Source organism: Ascaphus truei, chromosome 3 (assembly GCF_040206685.1).
Source record: "Ascaphus truei isolate aAscTru1 chromosome 3, aAscTru1.hap1, whole genome shotgun sequence".
NCBI lineage: Eukaryota > Metazoa > Chordata > Amphibia > Anura > Ascaphidae > Ascaphus > Ascaphus truei.
The window spans coordinates 143072575-143091857 of NC_134485.1; the positions used below are offsets into that span (position 1 = coordinate 143072575).

The window sequence follows — 19283 nt, forward strand, 5'->3', positions numbered from 1 at the left end:
ACGAATTGATCACCAGGCGCACAAATTTTTCTTTTCTTTTGTTGGCAAGTTCTATAATTACACTGGTTTAGTTAGATATATAGTTTGACTGTAATAATTTTTATATGATTCTTTAACGGAGGGTGCTGGCTTAGGGACCGCCTCGGTCAGCTGCCTGCATCTCGAACTGTGCACGGCGGTGTCACACCCGCATGCACAGACAAGTCCCTCGGGCACCCAACCACCGACGGCAGTCGAGGTTTGAGAGGTTCCTTCTGGGCCTCCAGTGGCATAGGGTAGGCTCGTGGGCAAAGGGACCGATGCTGATCATGGTCAGTCTCGGCCCCTCAATTAATCTGTTCTTTCCTTACCTTCTCCCCCTCTCCCACCCTTCCCCCTCCCCTGTGGTGCGGGTGCTGTCCCCGGTCTGGGTTAACGGACTGGGGGGACCCCGGGTACAACAGCTCTACAGCAGCAATATAGAATATAATAGCTCAGACGAAGAGGACCAATGTCGTTGACCATAGTATCCCACAATACTAAGGGTTTGAACAGCCCGGGCAAACGCAGAGTAGCGATTGCGGACTACAAGCTTAAGCACGCGGACGTTGTGCTGCTCCAGGAGACGCACTTCAGCACTATAAGCGCCCCCAAATACTGGGATAAAAGTTTTAAGCGGTTTTATCTATCCTCGGCAAGGAGTGAAAAGAAGAGAGGGGTGGCAATCCTGCTTCATAACAATCTCCCCTTTGTAGAAGAGGTAGTCAAGAGGGACAGGGATGGCAGGTTCCTCGTAATTGTAGGTTCCATACAAGCACAGCCAATAACGATAGCTACAGTGTATGCCTCGTGTGAGCAGGATCCCTCCTTCTTTAAGAAGTTCTTCCATACGCTAAAATCAGTAGCTAGAGGAGATATAATAGTAGCGGGAGATTTTAATGTAGCGGTTAACCCAAAGATGGACAGATCATGCCCCTATAAACCCAACAAGGGAAGCTACATCAAAGCCTTGCGGGAAGGGCTGGCTGAGAGTCAGTTAGTGGACATATGGAGGGAGATGCACCCGTTAGAAAGGGACTATACTTTCTTTTCCCACCCCCGCTCCATCTACAGCAGAATGGATTACTTTTTTGTCTCTAGCAGACTGGTCCCGAAGATCCCCCATTCAGGGATCCATGATATTTCATGGTCGGATCATGCACCCATAGAGCTACGGTGCACTCAAAATTTCTTGGACAGGCCGGGGGCAAACTGGAAATTAAATGAGGCAATCTTAAAGGTCCCAGAGTTAGAACAAGTAATTGGCATGGAAATAGATCAATTCTTTCAAATTAATACCGGGAGTGTTCAGTCCCATTCAGTCCTCTGGGAAGCACACAAGGCAACACTAAGAGGGACTCTCATTAAATTGGCGGCGAAAAGGAAAAGAGAGAGAAACGAGAAAATTATCACCTTGCAATCTAAACTTAGGGAGCTACTACTCAAACATAAGCAGGGTCATAACTCGGCTCTCCTCAAAGAAATTCATAATATTTCTGATTTATACCTTTTAGTTGCGTGTTGACATCCTTTGCATTATACATACATTTTATATAGATTTTTTCATTTTTTCTGTTTTTCTTTTAACATTAATTCTTTTTTGTTCTAGAGGTGTGTAGCAATGTTATTTATCTGTTTTTTCTATATTTAGAGTAATTACTATGTTATATGGTGCTTTGTTATGTTTTTTAACAATGTTATTATTAAAGTTTTTTTATTCAAGTTGTTTTTTCTCCTGACAGCCAATCTTGGCACTCAGTGTACCTCCTCTGTTACGAGCGCGACTCAGTACTGAGCTGCGCAGTAATAATGCGACTCCGTTTTGGGACGCATGTTGATGACGTCACGAGTAGCGAGTTTTGGCGCGAATTCTTCTCGGATAAATAGTTTGTTATTATGTCTCTCCTTACACCTTGAGAAAGTCCTGAGGGATGAAACGCGTTGGTGCGTGGTCCTGTTTTTCTGCCTAAACTGACCATTAAAGGCCAATCTATATTTTATCCCTGTTTGGAGTTGCCCTTATTTTCCTGCGTCTGGTAACGCTGTGAGCTGTGCTCCTCTTCTCTCCTACCTCCTTGGATTTCCTTTCTGAGGGCTGCACGCCGAAGAATCCTCTTACCTGGAACCACATCAGGAAGGTAAAGGGCATAGCCCATCATTTCCTACCTTCCTTTGCTGGACTGTTATGTATTGTTACCCCAGGGGTGAATTTATGTTCATTGGAGACGAAGTTTTGGGATACCGTGTGGGCACCACCAAGTCCCTGTTTTTCACCCTGGGAGGTTTATTCTTATCTATATACACTGTTCCTGGATTTTGGATTCATACAAATGAAAGTTACACTGGCGACACGTTTATTTCGAGTAGGGCTAGTACCGCAAGCCGGGACATGTCCCGGCTTGCTAGCCCCACTCCCTCGGCGTGCCGCGCGTCACCGATGCGCGGTCACGCGTCATCGGGAGCCTGCGCCCCCTGCACGCACGTCCAGGGCTCCCCGAGGGAGCCCTGGTGTCCCGCGATGTGGGGGACGGCGGCAGGGGGTTCCGGGGGACCCGGCGAGCGGAGGAAGAAAGCCCCGATCGGAGGGCGCTCCTCCGTGGCTTTGGCGCGCGCCGGGCACCCTCCGGCGCGCGCCAGGTTACTGCTGCGGCCGAGACCGGGCAAATGCTCGAATAAACTCGGCCGCAGCAGTATGTTACTTGAGCTTTTTGTGGTGATGCACAAATATACCACACAATCTTTTTATCCAAAGGTACTGTAAACAATATTCTCACAAGAGAAAATTCTGTCCTCACAGCACTGGAGAGGAATTAGGAATGTTATCCTTTCCCATTCACCAGTGGATCTGCAGTTATTTTTCCTTCAGATTACACAAAGAAAACCCCCGGATCCACCTCCAGTATAGCTGACAGAGAATGGGTAACTAACTGTTGACATTAACTCTATTGTTAATGTTATCAAGGCATGTGCAATGTATGCTTTTATAACCACCAATGAACATCCAACAGCTTGCGTTTCTAACACTGACCTAGCTACCCTATCCCATGCATTGTAAAGAGACTAGTAAGGTATTAAGAGGCTTACTCTATATCCACTGACATAGGTGATCGGTCAAAATTTCTCACTGACTTTTTAGTGTTGATTTTTATCTGGAAATGGCCTGAGCGTCCATTTCTGCGGATATAGAATAAGCCCTTAAATGCAATGTTTTTCTTACCGCTAAGGATTCACAGTTGTTAGCCAGTCATAGTAAATAGGACAATAAGACAAGAATAGAAAAATATGTAAAAGTAAAACACAAGATAAAAGGAAAAACTTTGCATGGGGCACTCAAAGGTTACAATTAATAATACATTTTATTATCAATCACATGATGGAACGTCATAAGGGCCTCAGAGTGCCGGTCCTCGTAACGTTCAGTGAACATTAAAAGGGCACTCAACTGGTTAATACCTTATTAGTTTTGGTCTTTTGATTACCGCAGAAGCCTTATGACAGCTATTGTATTTTAACCAGCAGAACTAGTTACAGTGACAGCAAGTCTTTAGTTTTACATTACTTTTAGGCAACATCCTCTACCGATCCCTTCCCTCTCCCATTACCCTTCCTTATTGCAGGGCTGCAGTATTTGTTTTTTTTTGGCAGAGCATTAGGGTTTAGAATTGAATGATTGTATGAGTCAATCCGTGCATTATTTTATTGGTACATTATCTGCATCTCTTTTGAAGGTGCTGAACATTATTTTGATACACTGTGAGGCTTAATAATCTGACAAACTTCTGTGGTGTATACACAACTCAGAGGCTTATTTGTTAACTCTCATTTCTTAAACAACTACAGTAACAGTGGTTTACTGTAAGTCAATTTTTTTTAAATGTATACTGAAAAAGCCCAAATGAATTTAGATAAATATGTAGCCTTATTATCAGTCTTTATCGGAAGTGATCACACCCATATCGAGTTGTAAATGCAGATATACAATACCCTATTTCCTCAATTGTAAGACGCCATCAATTCTAAGACGCACCCTTGATTTAATAAAAAAAAATTGGGAAAAAAAATCCCACTATACTAAATGTGCAGAATTTTTTTATTTTTTAACTAGCAGGGTCACATGACACTTCAATAACCAATGGGGAGAGAGAGGCAGACACAGAATGGGAAGCGACAGGCAGAATGGGGGGAGAGAGAAAATGGAGGGAAAGGGGGGAGAGAATGGGAGGAAAGGGGGGGGAGAGAATGGGAGGGAAGGGGGGGGGAAGAATGGGAGGGAAGGGGGGGAGAGAATGGGAGGGAAGGGGGGGAGAGAATGGGAGGGAATGGGGGGGGTGAACGGGAGGGAAGGGGGAGAGAGAATGGGAGGGACGGGGTGAGAGAGAATGGGAGGGAAGGGGGAGAGAGAATTGGAGGGAAGGGCTAGAGAGAATGGGAGGGAAGGGGGATAGAGAATGGGAGGGAAGGGGGAGAGAGAATGGAAGGGAAGGGGGAGAGAGAATGGGAGGGAAGGAGGGGAGAGAGAATGGGAGGGAAGGAGGGAGAGAGAATGGGAGGGGAGGGGGAGAGGGAATGGGGGGAGAGAGAATGGGAGGGAGAGAGAATGGGAGGGAATGGGGGGAGAGAATGGGAGGGAAGGGGGAGAGAGAATGGGAGGGAAGGGGGGGAGACAATGGGAGGGGATGGGAGGGCACACACAAACCAGAGAGAGACAGATATGGCAGGGGCAGTGTGGGGGGGATTTTTCTTAACCTTTTGCTGTCAGAGCAGCCAGCATCAGATTTCAAAGCAGTGAGAGTGAAGCATGAGAGAGCAGTAAGAACAGGATGGGTAGGAAGATGTCCTGGATAAATAAACACATTAGCCATTTACATTTAGTGGCCCTTATTATGATTTTACCAAGTACCTTTTTATTCCTGTACTCATTGCTTTCCTTAAAGTAAAAAGAACATGTTCTAACAATCTCCTATCTTGCTTTTGCTAGCAGAGAGAGACACACACACAAACACAGAGTTACACACACAAACACATAGAGAGAGAGAGAGAGAGAGAGAGAGAGAGAGAGAGAGAGAGAGAGAGAGAGAGAGAGAGAGAGAGAGAGAGAGAGAGAGAGAGAGAGAGAGAGAGAGAGAGAGAGAGAGAGAGAGAGAGAGAGAGAGAGAGAGAGAGAGAGAGAGAGAGAGAGAGAGACAAACACATACAGGGACACACAGACAGAGAGAGAGACACACAGACACATACAGAGACAAACACACAGAGAGAGAGACACACACACAGAGAGTGACAAACACATACAGAGACACACAGAGAGAGACACACAAACACATCCAGAGAGACACAGCTACCTCTGCACCTCCTGCATTTCACACGGGGATTCGGGAAGGGGGGGGGCTTCTGGGCAATCTCCAATGACAGACATCTCCGATCCCTCTGCACCTCATGGGAAGTGGAGGGGAGGGGGTGATCGCAGCCATGTGCTGTTTCTGCACACTGTGAATATACCGGCCGGCATCTGCAGCAGAGCCCCCTAGCGGATTTTTTTTAAATACATCATTTCTAAAACGCAGACCTATTTCAGCCATGTGAAAATAGGGAAAAAAGTGCATCTTAGAATCGAGGAAATACGGTAACTATCATGTCGGAGGTTGCTTTCTTTCCCTTTTTATAGTTTTCTTACAGTTTTTGTGCGGAGGCAGATCACTTGTTACAGGACGCTTATTCTGTGGGTTTATAGTTTTACAATTTACTGATGATAGTTTTTCATTTTTAGGCACAAGAACGGTCAGGGATGATACACAAGGAAACTGTTGCCTCAGGTTTGTATCTCAATGTTGTATGTTCTGGGAGACTAGCATATTGTAGAACTGCAAAACAAAAGAAGATTGACAGGTCTGTGGAGCATAAGATATATTAATTTCTTAGTCACTTAATTTTGCTTACTGTAGTTACTTTTTACTTAATTTCACGGGACAATAGATGGGGTTTTGATATCATCAGAGGACAGCTGATTCTTTCTTGTAATTTATAGCTATTAGCCTATTTTTTCTCCCAACTGCAAAAAACTAGCACCGTATTTTTTTAAAGAAAAGAAATCCCACTGAAAGCAATTTTTCTTTAATAAAGTTCTGCTGATCTGGTACAATTATTTTGCCCTGATTTTGAAGCCTGGAGTCTTTAGTAAGAAAAAAACCCTTATGTTATAATTTAGAGTTTGTACAAGGTTTAATGACAGACTGCTGTCTCGGCTGGCCATGGGAGGTAATGAGACCCTGTTTTCACTGTATTCTATCATTTTTGCATTGTAGTATATATTTTTACTTTATTTTGTCATTTTTATTTCCGTCTATTGTATCGGCCGTAATGTGAAAACAGCCAGGTAGGCAAACAAAGACTACACAATTTCCACTGCAAACCTAGTTGTGTCTTTCACATTAACTGAATATTTGTACAGTGAGTTATGTTGTTTGTAATGTTTTGTAAAGGACACAATAAAAGAAAGAGCTCACTCTACCTGTAGGGTGCCACTTAAGGATATTAGCTTCCTATGAAGCCTGCTGTATAAAAAGGGGGAGAGAGAAAAAGAGAGATATCCTTTTAATTGGTGCACTCCTAAGAAATCCCAAATGTGAGCCGGTGCAGAAATTTCATGCCCATACAGGCAAGCCAGCGGGCGCGATCGTAGCCGGGGGGAGGTGGTTGGAGGCGGAGCAGTGACGTCGCTGGGCCAATCGCCCACGACGCACTGACGTCGACGTCACTGCGCGCTGAAAAACAGCTTGGCGCTCGGCTGAAACCTCCATCTCGTTAGCACGCCTGAGGACGCTCGCGTGAGCCCCCCTCTCAAGGCATCCTCATTGAGTATGCAGGGGCTCAGCGCGGAGCGTCCGCACGCCTCAGCACGGCCTGTCCGTCTATGGACTCAGCTTTTCTCTGTGTGGGTGTGTCTGTGTGTGTGTGTTTGTATGTCTGTGTTTGTGTGTCTCTCTGTGTGTGTCTGTGTTTCTGTGTGTGTGTGTGTGTGTGTGTGTGTGTTTGTGTGTGTCTGTGTTTCTCTGTGTGTGTGTGTCTCTGTGTTTCTCTGTGTGTGTGTTTGTGTTTCTCTTTGTGTGTGACTGTGTTTCTCTGTGTGGGTGTGTCTGTGTGTATGTGTTTGTATGTCTGTGTGTCTGTGCTTGTGTGTCTCTGTGTGTGTCTGTGTTTCTGTGTTTGTTTGTGTGTTTGTGTGTCTCTGTGTTTCTCTGTGTGTGTGTGTGTTTGTGTTTTTGTGTTTGTGTCTCTCTGTGTGTGTCTCTGTCTCTATGTGTGTGTGTGTCTCTGTGTGTGTGTTAGTGTGTCTCTCTGTGTGTGTTTGTGTGTGTCTCTGTGTTTCCCTGTGTGTGTGTCTGTGTGTCTCTGTATGTGTGTGTCTCGGTGTCTGAGTATACCTGCATATCCATGATGTTTGTGTGTGTTTGTGTGTGTCTCTGTGTTTCCCTGTGTGTGTGTCTGTGTGTCTCTGTATGTGTGTGTCTCGGTGTCTGAGTATACATGCATATCCATGATTCCACCCTAGAATCATGGATGCATAGGTGGCTGCATAAATGCCCCTGTAACTGGCTAACACACTCTGGGCCTCATTCAGAGAGGGTTGATAAAAATTATCGCCAGGGCTTTTAATATGACGCTTTTTTGGGTGTTGCTATCACGGTATTCAGAAAGGCTCGATTACCAGTGATAGCAAAATTCCCAAAACGGGCGAGTTGCTGCCAGCGAGAGCCTCGAGCCTCTGAAATGGCCTAAACCGGCGATTCATTTCTGCTGCAGAGAGAGCGGCTCTGAGAGAACCACCTCTCCCAGCTGAAATGTCGCCCGAAAATTATTTATTTAAATATACATTTCTTTCATAGTGTAGATGTGCAGGGGGTCTCCGGAGCTGAACCACGTTGGTTTCAGGTCCAGGGACCCCCTGCTTCCCGAGATACAGGCACCTTTATGGGGTGCCAGTATCTCCTATGCAAGGAAATGTCCCGGTCACGTGACGCGGGACATTTCAATGCAGAGGGATACCGGCACCCCATAAAGGTGCCTGTATCTCGGGAAGCAGGGGGTCCCTGGACATAAAACCAACGTGGTTCAGCTCCGGAGACCCCCTGCACATATACACTATGAATTAAATGTATATTAATAAATATTTTAATAAACATATATATACCCCCCCCCCCCCTATCCGCCCAAACCCATACAGTACAGTAATGGGCAAAATAACTATTTTCCAGATATGGATAATAGATTATTTGCCCATTATTAAACACTGCATTAGCATACAAAAATAAAGTCAAAAAATACAGTTAAACTTACCACAACAGCAGGTCCCTCTGTCCTCCGTAGCAAGAAAGCATATATACATAATAAAGACATTCTAATGGCCCCTAACCCCTTAATCACCTTAGCGGTTACTAACCGCTATAGTCATTAAGGGATTAACCCACCCTGACCCGATAAATACCCGGGAGGCCTAAGCACCCACCCCTGACTGACTATACCCACCCTATACCCATTGAGTAGTATAGTGGTACAATAATAATCAAAGGTAATGATGCCAGCCAATCAGAATGGCTGTGCTTAATTTGCCTTTAAGATGACGTCACTAAATCCAAGATGGCCGGTGTCACAAGGTATTTCAGCCAATCAGAGTGTGGAATTGGTTCCCACGATCTGATTTGCTGAAATACCATGTGACGCCGGCTTCGTGACGTCATCTTAAAGGCAAATGAAGCACAGCTATTCTGATTGGCTGGCATCATTCCCTTTAACCATTTTGAGGCTAAATGTGACGTCACAAGCCCTATTTAATGCCGTGACGCCTCATTTGAGCCCAAGAAGCCGACGAGACAACATTGGTTGGGATTTAACATGGGGTATTTTGGATTGACAGATGAAGAAAGAAGATCAAGAAATAATTACAGGGAATGATGATTGGTATGAGACTGCCGCGTCCCAGAATAAAGCAACCGCAGCTCACCAGGCGTGGAAGGTTAAAAACTATTTATTTGACTACATAAAAATGAAAAAAAGAGACAAACAAATACAAAAAAACACCTCCTACGCGTTTCAGGCTCTGGCAGCCCTTTCTCAAGGAAATAATTACAGATGAAGATAGAAGAAGGTGATTAAAGAAAGAAAAAAGAAGATTGGGGTACCTGATTTGGATCTTCATGGTGGATGGCATCGGATGCTGTTGGAGGGCTTCAAGGTACGTCAGCTTCCTGTTACCCCGGGAGTCGGAGGGCCCCGCTTCTAATGGTAAGTAATATATTCAATGTTTGTAAATGTCTCTTTTTACAGGTTTATTCTTTGGATGTGTTTTTTGATTTTTTTGGGGAAGGCACATTGACTGATAATATATTAAACTGTACCTCTTTAGGGTACAGATTAATACATTATTATGCCAATATTTGGGGGGTATTTCTCGCTTGGTATTGCTGTTGCTTTTTTTCATTTCAGTTTATGATGTGGATGTCATTGTTTGTTTGTTCATGCTTAATGTAATAAAAGGTTTGCGATTGGTGTTCGTTTTTACCTAATGTTATATTATGTTAGCTAATGCGTTTTATGGTTAGTTCAGATATTGTTAGAATTTCTTTCTTTCTATTTTACTGTTTAAATTAATTAATGTTGGAGTAATTCATTGTTTGGATTGGTTTCTATTCATTTTGAGTTGGTTTAGGAATTAATTGGTTTGAGTGGTTAATGGTTTAATTAATTAATTGTTGATGTTGTTATTGCTTGTATTGATTGGATTAGCTGGCTACTGTTTTTATTTAGTGAAGTGTGTTTTTTTGGAGTTTAGTTAGGTTTTATTATTGTGTGTCTTGTGTATTAATGTATTGTCATTAGGGTGCCCATTGAGTGCTATAGAGGCTTATCATGCCCATATTATTATTATATGGGTATGATGTACCACTATACTAGCGGTTAGCCGCTAAGGTAATGAAGTTGCTGTAAATGCATTTTTCCTGCATCAGATGCATGTCGGGGGGGTCCAGAGCTGCTATTAATGGCTATCAGCTCCGGAGACCCCCGGCATCAATCCGAGGCAGGAAAAGGGCCTGATTTTTTCTAAGTCCCGACACATCGCAGCTCATTGAGGCCATCTCCCCACCAATTTACCTAAAGTTTGAGGTGAATTGGATTTGGAGAGAAGAACACCTTTTAGGGCTGCAATATGGGTTAAAAAAATAAAATAAGGTACAATCCAATATAGGCCCAAATGAGCTTATAGTATTGCAATGTTTACCGGGTTAAATCTTGGTGAATGACACCTTCAAATAAACCGGACTATGAGAAGTATTTGGACATTATGTTTGAGAGAGGCCTTGTTTGCACACAATGCCGAATGGGTTGGTATGTTCTGTTTCACTGCATGCCTCCCCCAGTAACTTCCCTCAACACAACAATAATTTAACCAGGTGTCTCCCCAAGCACCAAGCTTGGGAGAGCATACGTGCTCAGCGTGAGCGGGGACTTCCAAATTTAAATAGCGAGCATTTACCTCGTCAAGCACCGCGCGGTCAGCAGGAGCGTGGCCGCAGCCTAAGGTCGTTCCTATAGAGCCGCCAATGGCAACGGCGACACGATGGATGATGTCATCCGTCGCCACCGGCGAAAGTTATGTTTCGCCGGTCAGCGGCATCGCGGGATTCCCGCAATTTGATTTGTTAAAGGACCGTCACATGATGCGACGGCCCTTGAAAAATCAAATTTTGCCGGCGGCGGGTTTTGCCGATGGCGCTGTCGCTTGTCGCCGTCGCTTGTCGACCTTCGCGTGCATTATAAGCGCACATGGCAGCGGCAATGCTTTTGTTTTCGGGCGAATTTGCGTCACCGTCGCTGTCGTCGGCACTATATGCGCAGCCTAAGAGATCTCTGTTTACTGCGGTTAAATAAGTTCTAAAAAGTGTGATACCCTCACTGTCCTCTGGGGGCTGGTACAATGCAGTAAGTGTGCTTTCCAGTCCACAGAGAGTTAATTCCTCAAAGAGAAGCCAGCAGCAGTTGCTAACTAATGGATTTTATCAGACTCCTTGAGTGAACAAGGAAGTGGTTTAAAAGACAGACTGAAAGCTGCTATGCTGAGAGACTGTTTTCCCAGAGAAGGGGGGAGATAGAAGTGCTCCCCAGCTGCGGAAGCTGGTTATAGAGGACCTGCAGAGGAGTTTCTCTGGGCTCAACGTGTGGCTGAGTTTTCCTAGGAAGAAAGGACGACAAGACTGTGCTGAAGCAGTGACGTCTGCTCCAAAGGACTTTCAAACAGATAAGCAAAAACCCTTTATTATTGCCATGTGCAAAGACTGTTTAGATTGTTGCATATGACAGGGCATGTTTTGAGAGTGGGAACCAGCTTTGCTGCCATCCAACTATTGAGGGCGAAAGCTACAGTGCAGTTAGCTTTCCTTAAAGGGAATAGGTGTTTATTTTCCATTATTTGTTTTTTCTTAAAGGGACGGTGGGCCTTTTGCTGTATGATTTAATCCCTGTAAATAAACCTCTACATAAAAAATACAGTGTTTCCGGCCTTAAATTGGGATAAAAGAAACTGAAACGTGGTGTGGGCATCACAAAAGATAAACTTTAGTGCGGTTGTATGCTCTGTAAAAATACACATATGAAGACAGAGTGACAGCTCTGGCAAAGGTATGGAACAGCCCTTGAGTCCAGGAATGGCTGCTTACTACAATCTTCTAGTTAGTATCGTGTACTGTGTTTGGAAATATTCAAGTTTCCCTAGCAGAGATGGAGATGCCAATTAGTAACTGGCTTAATTGAAGTTGACATTCAACAATTGTGTTCTCTCCATACTCTGATTGAAAGCTTGCAGAGGCTAATTCGAGCTACAGTAATATTACAGTCTTGGTTGCCTTATAGAGATCTGTGTTAACAAGGGTGAGATCAGTTATGTGTATAAACTTTAGTGCGGTAGTACGTACTTTAACAAAATACATATGAAGATAGAGTGGCAGGTCTGGCAAGGGTAAGAATCAAACTGTCTGTACCTGGAGCAGTACTTGATACAGCAGGGCCCCGCTTCTCGGCGATCCGTTGATACGGAGGCACCGAGAAGGGGGCCGCCATGTTGAATTTAAAATCGCGCATGTGCAGAACGGGCGGGTGCGCCCGGCGCGCATGCGCAGACCGCCGGTTGCGCGCGCAGACCGCAGGTCACATATGCGCAGAATGGCGAAAATGCCGGTTTGCGCATGCGCAGCACAGAAAATCGCCGGATCCGCTTTCCGGAGATTTTCACTATACGGCGGGCCTCTGAAACGGAATCCGCCGTATACCCGGGGCCCTGCTGTATTCCCTTGGTTGGTCAATGAGAACCTTTTAATTCTGCAGAATTAAAGTGTCCTTCAAAACAATTCCTAAACACTTTGTTTATAGAAGGAAAAAAAAAAACTTTTAGAAGTTGCTTAGCTCTATCCTTATTCAAATATGAACAGAGAATGGTAGGTCTGGCAGGGGTATTTCACATGTTTATCAAGCAAGGTGACATGAGGGTTAGTGAAAGCAAGGTCCAGTACAGATCCATGGTCATACACAGTATAGCAGGGAAGTACTTAAGGAATTAAGCTAAATCCTGAGTAGATCCGAGGTCATACAGAGTATAGCAGGGAATTCTTAGCAGAGAGACAGCAAGTCCAGGAGTGTGGGCAAAACAGAAACTGAGTTGCAATGCTCTGAGGGTTGAAACGTCCTACAGTAACCTTACGTAAGCCTCAGAGCAGAAAGTGGGTGAGTCCTAGGCAGCAAGACATCTGGGAATTGTAGTCTTTTAATGTCTCCCGTCTGGTGGACATTTTGTGGTACTGCATCTGAGGGTGGACTTGATTTTTGCCTAAAACCGATGAACTGGTTTGACACACCTGCTCTGAATGTCCCCAACAGCCATTCCTGCTATATACAATAGCTCTTGAGGGGTATGCCCCATGGCCTATGTTGGCTCTTGGGACATTTGATTATTGACGACCCTGTGCAACTGATAAAAGTGGGGAAACATGCTAATTGCGAATGACAGCCCAAGCCAATCTATGGTGGGGAAGGAGTGTCTGTGTATTTTATGGTAACTTTGTAAACTCCAGCCCTACTTGTATGGCAGAGAGTTTATAGTCCTTGTGGATCACCATCAGTATAAATTTTGTCATGGAACAGGTATACCCCTGTCCGCACTTCTGTTTAACCCCCCCCCTTTTTCTTATAGCCCTGCTTGTCAGCCTTCTTAATGCCAGCTGTATGTGTTTGGTTCTGCACACAAACACAGTGCTTGTGTGACAAATACAGTGCAATTTCCCCTCTCCCAGCAGCTTGCTGTATTAAAGATGCAACATTATTGCTACATGTTGTAGCTCCCCCAGACACTCCTGTGAGTTGCCATAGCAGCCCCAGCCTTTCCCTCAAATGGGCTTGTCTGCTTTCTCCCCCTCTGCTCTGCCCACAGATGGTCTGTCCCCAGACTATCTTACTACCCAGCATACATTGCTTTTTCCTTTTCCACCATTCCTCTGGACTCGTGAGTACCTTGCTGTAACCCCTGTAATGGTGCTGCAGGATTATCTTTTCACCTCCCTTTACTACTAAGCACACACAGAGATTTAGACCTACACCTCTACACAAGAGACTGTATTTCCCTGCTTTCTCCAAAATAAAGTAAGAAAAGAAACAGACCTTGTCGTGCTTGGAAAAGAGGGCCGAGTTGACACTATCTGAGCTAAGTCATCCTACACGTGACCCTCTGGCTTCCAGAATAAATTTACTATCCAACATAGACGTGACAGCATGAAACAATCTATGCTTCACAGTTGTATCCATGTGTAGTATGTTCTATGTCCATGTTTATAAATGCACTAGGGTCACCTCTTGGGGGGGGGGAGAGAGTAGTGTGACAGTGAGAGACTGCAGGACTTTCCAATAAAGATTTCATCCCAGTCTGTTTAGACCCTTTTTCACTGTATTCTGGCATTTTTGTATAGTATTTTGTTCTTTTTTCCTTGCATATTAATTACTGGGTCACTTGCACCTTGCATTATCCTGGTTGTAATGTTTGTAACCACCAGCAGTCTTTGAACTGTTGGCCCATTTCTCACCCAAGCATTCTTCAGCCAAATGGCTGGTGCTGCTCATTTTAGGATGGCACTCCTACCTTGGTCGCTGGTTCCCACTGAATTCTGTGTTTCACTTGGCCTGGGACTATTTAATGCCTGTGAATGCTTATTGGACTGTTTTGAAATCGAGGCTAATCTGATAGGCAAATTGATAATCCTGTGCAGGCACCTTTTAATTCTGATTGGTCAATTTTCCTAACCCTAGTCTGGTGGACTACGCCAGCTCTGCTCTGTCTGAGAGCCTGTACTCACCATCACATGGATTGGCTAGATTGGAATCCCGGGCTCAATTTTATTGGGCGATTTGCATCTGGCACCCATACCTTCAGCCTTACTGGCTGGTTACACAAGATCTTGGGCAGCATTTAGTAGACTTGCTTGGGGTGAAATTTAGCACTACCATAAATCTCATGCTTGGAGCTTAATCACGATTCACAGAAAATCATACTTTGCAACTAAGGATTACTTCAGTATTAGGTGATACCTTTTTTTATTTGGACTAACAATAGATATTATAAGACAAACTTTCGAGAGTTCTCTCTTCCTCAGGAAGCTCATGGAATCTTTGTAAATCAGTATTGCTGACCTGAGGAAGTTAGGAGAACTCTCGAATGCTTGTGTAGCCAGGTCTCCCCAGCACTCCAGCATCCCCCTCACCTGCCTGCCGATCGCGGGGGCCGCCGCGTCCAATGGTGGATCCGTCCGGCGATGGCAGGGGAGAGGGCGGTCAGGTCCCGGCTCGGGGGTTGCCGGGGACGCGTGCGGCCGGTTGCCAAGGCCGCACGCGCGTCTCAGGGCTCCCGGCGCTCCCAGAGCAAGGCGAATAGGGCGCCGCCATGTTGCGCCAGGTCGCGCATGCGCAGTGAGTCCCCGGCGGCCCGAGATAGTCGCGCATGCGCAGAAGATCGCGCGAGGGCAGGGAACAGTTGCGTGAGGGCAGGGAAGGCGCAGGAGAGTCGCGCGAGAGTAGGGATAGATAGTGAGAGGTTGTGGCAGCCATTAGGGGTTAGTACAGGCGCAGGAAAGGCGTGCACGCGGCCCCAATGTAAGTACAGCCTCCACGGGACTACAATTCCCATGAGGCTTAGGGCCAAGCACATCAGGTGCCTCATAGGAGCCAATAGGGCTGCAGGACTGCCAGGAGAGCAAGTGGATACATTTCGCGGGCAAAAGAGCACGTTAGTCAGTCAGAGGAAGGAACAGACAAGGGAAGGAGGTAGGGTACAGGAGAGAGGGACTCCCCTGTATTAGGCCAGCACCCCCTTGGTCCCAGATAGCTCAGCTCCCCAGTAAGGTGAGTGTTGCCAGGGGCAGCCCTCAGGTTAGGGACCCTGCCACTTACATTAGTGGGAGCTGGAAAAAGGAAGTCTGCAGTTAAGAGAGTTGGAGTCAGGGAGCTGTAGGGAAGGAAGGGTGCGGGGAGCGAGTGCAGCTTCTGCCCCATATAGGTACCTACACTCCAGGTAGGCCCCAACTCCCCACTAGTTGGGTGGGTAACTGCTTAGGGAGGTCCTAGATAGGGACGCGGCCCCTAGTTTGGAGTGCTGCCTTGTCAGAGTCACAGCGGGCAGTGCTGGGAGGTCTGACAGGCAGGCACCTTGTTGCGCAGCACGTTGGCTGCAGCCTCCAGTGAGCTACAGCTTGCTGCTGTAGGCGCTGGGACTAGTTAGAAAGTAGTGAGGCTGAAGGGACTTGGGTAGTTAGGGGAGTGGGACAGGTCATTACCCCTGCCGGCCTTAGGAGTTCCCCAAGCCACTACAGGTTGCTGTACTACAGGGACAGGCCCTAGGTTAGGGTTCCTGTCACGTTAGTACCACTTATATAGATAGGGACACAGCGGCTGCTGCTGTTCCTGTGGAAGCGGTTAGACCCACGTTGGAGTCCACAGAGACTATTCCAGAGTGGGACCGCCCTAGCGGTCCGCACGTGCAAGGAGTTCGGTTGGAGGATCAGACGGATTCATCACACATCTGACCCTTTGAGAAGATTGTTGCTGACCCGAGCACCGGAGTGCTCGGCAGGTATTATACCATCATATGTGCACCAACAGGCCTAGAGGTTCTTAGTGACTGCGTAGTCACCCATTGACTATCTCTGTAGGAGTACGGGACATTGGGTGGGGTTCTTGGGACACTGGGTGGGATCACCTGGCGTCGGGGAATCGTCCTGCGAGACGTCACTGTTAATGTCTCCTTGTGAGAGGGACACAGGTTATTATTATATGTTAGTAAAGTCCTTAGTTATATAATCACTGTGTGTGTGGTTTCTGAGTGGGTTCCTATGTAGGGTCATTCTACATTCCCATAGAATCCTACATAGGTGGAGGCGCTGAAAGAAGATACGTTCCAGAGGATTCACCCCAGGCTCTCACTAGCGGCGGCTCAGACCTCCTGTGAGCCTGCAGGTATACGCACCACACCGGTAACACCGAATGTTCTGCTCACCCACACTATATATGCGATTGGGTGGGGTGGAATACCCGTTACACTTGTCTTATAATATCTATTGTTAGTTCAAATAAAAAAGGTATCACCTAATACTGAAGAACTAATTTAGTCTACACTATTGCAACGGGACTAACGCAGCCTTTTCTACTTAATTCAAGTAAGGTCTCGGCCAGGGTGGCACTGAGCGGGCGGGCGCGCTCAAGCTGGCCGCAATTAAACACATTGAGGCAATGTTCGGCGCTTAGCTGCTTGCAGAGCAAGCAAATTTGAATTTGCCGCTCGCAAACGCGTCACATGAGCAGTTCGCCCAATGAGGGCGAATCAGCTCCGTGACGTCGTAGCCTTGCCCCCAGGGTAGTGCGCACCTAGCCAGCCACAAATTGTCCAGCCGAGCAGGACCCAGCGCACGAGCACCAGCGCGCTCGCTCCCTGCCTGGCCGCAGCCTAAGGCTTCTCACTTTGCTCCATGGACCTTCTTCCCAGATTTCATGGACCTTCAACATCTTCCTGGAGGCAGCTAAGCTTAGTCTACCAGCTTCTCTGTAAAGTGTAGGCTTTTTTGGACCTTCCTCGGTATTTTACTATACCTGAATGTATTTCAATATTTTTCATCTGTCGCACTCATCGAGGAAGCAACACTGAAGTCACAGGGACATTTTCAATGATTTACATTGACAGTGAAGGAACAACGTTTTGGGTAGACGAACCTGACAAAGGACTACCCCAAAATATTCTGCTTTCACTGTCGAAATAAATCTCGGAAAATGTCCTGTGAGTTACATACGGTAGTTACATAGAAGATGAGGTTTAAAAAAAGACATATGTCCATCAATTTCAATCCATGCTAAATTTAGACGACAAATACTTTATCCTATATTTGTACTTACAGTATATTGATTCAGAGGAAGGCAAACAAAAACCATAGTCAATATTATCTGGCAATAAGATTACGCCCTGAATCAACATCTGTCCCATGTTTACTTTTTTGGTATATCCTTGTATACCTTTCCTTTCTAAAAAGATGTTCAACTTTTTTAAACAAATCTATTGTATCTGCCATCACAGTCTCCATGGGTACTGAATTCCACGTTTTAACTTTCCTTATTGTAAAGAACCCTTTCTTTTGTTGCTGGTGAAATCTCCTTTCCTCCAACCTTAAGGGATGACCCTGAGTCCTTTGTACGGCCCTTGGGATGAATAGTTCTTTAAAAAGCTCCTTCTACTGTCCCCGAATATATTCGTATATAGTTATTATATCCCCTCTTAGACGCCTATTTTCTAATGTAAATAAATCTAATTTAGCTAGCCTCTCCTCATTGGTTAGATTGTCCACCCCTTTATTAATTTGGTGGCTCTTCTCTGCACTCTCTCACTCTCTGTCTACAAGCACTCCCAAATCCTTCTACATCAAGGATTCCCCTAATTTATCCCCATTTAATTTGTAAGTCGCCTGTTTATTCTTGCCTCCCAAATGCATAAGCTTACATTTATCTGTTTTAAATCTCATGTGCCATTTACCTGCCCAAGTTTCCAGTCTATCTAAACCCTTCTGAAGAGAAATTACATCATGCTCTGATTCTACTAACTTACACAATTTAGTGTCATCAGCAAAGATGGAGATTTTGCTCTCTATGCCAACCTCAAGGTCATTAATAAACAAATTAAAAGGCAGGGGTCCCAGTACCGATCCCTGAGGTACTCCACTTACAACTTTAGCCCAACCTGAAAAAGTTCCGTTTATGACAACTCTGTTGTCTATTCTTCAACCAATTTTCAGTCCAGGTGCATATATTTTTACTGAGTTCAATTTGCCTTATTTTGAACACTAACCTCTTGTGTGGAACCGTATCAAAAGCCTTTGCAAAATCTAAGTAGACCATATCAACGGCATTACCCTGGTCTAAATTCCTTGTTACCTCCTCATACAAACAAATAAGGTTAGGTTGGCATAATCTATCCTTCACAAATCCATGCTATTACTAATAATTTAGTTTTCCATTAGGTATTCCTGAATATTATCCCGTATTAAACCTTCAAGTAGCTTCCCCACTATTGAAGTCAGGCTTACAGGTCTGTAGTTCACCGGTTGTGATCTAGCTTTTTAAATATAGGCACCACATCTGCTTTGCCACAATCTTGTGGTACTGAGCCTGTGGAAATGGAGTCCTTAAATATTAAATGTAATGGTTTGGCTATTACAGAACTTAACTCGTTAAGAACTCTTGAATGTATTCCATCGGGGCCAGGTGCCTTATTTATTTTCATTTTAACAAGCTGGCTATGAATTTTTTTCCTCAGTAAACCAATTGTTCATTAATATAGAAATTGTGCCTTCCTCCTGTGGCACTACTATTGAAATTGATTCTTCCCTGGCAAACACTGAGGCAAAGAATGTGTTTAATACCTCTCCATTTTCCTAATCTTCAATAATCTGCCTGCCCCTCACACTGGAAGGGTCCTATATTTTCTTTTCTGATTTTTTTTTGTTATTAAGGTACTTAAATAACTTTTTAGAGTTGATCTGACGTTCTATTGCAATCCTTTTTTCATTATCAATTTCTGCTAATTTGATTGCCCCTTTGCAATTTTTGTTACATTCCTTATAATTCGGATATGATACCTCCATCCCTTCTGATTTCAAGAATCTAAATGCCTGTCTCTTCTTTTACATTTGCTCCCCTACCTG

At 45.1% G+C, this 19283-nt stretch overlaps 1 protein-coding gene across 4 annotated transcripts in view; it reads left to right on the top strand.

The window, feature by feature from the left end:
* LOC142489216 (multidrug and toxin extrusion protein 2-like) overlaps positions 1–19283 on the top strand; it is a 524115-nt gene that overhangs the window by 500827 nt on the left and 4005 nt on the right. For all 4 annotated transcript variants that reach the window (XM_075589594.1, XM_075589595.1, XM_075589593.1 and 1 more), the window contains one exon: positions 5783–5828. In XM_075589594.1, the coding sequence (XP_075445709.1) occupies positions 5783–5828 (46 nt within the window). The remainder of the gene's footprint in view (positions 1–5782; positions 5829–19283) is intronic.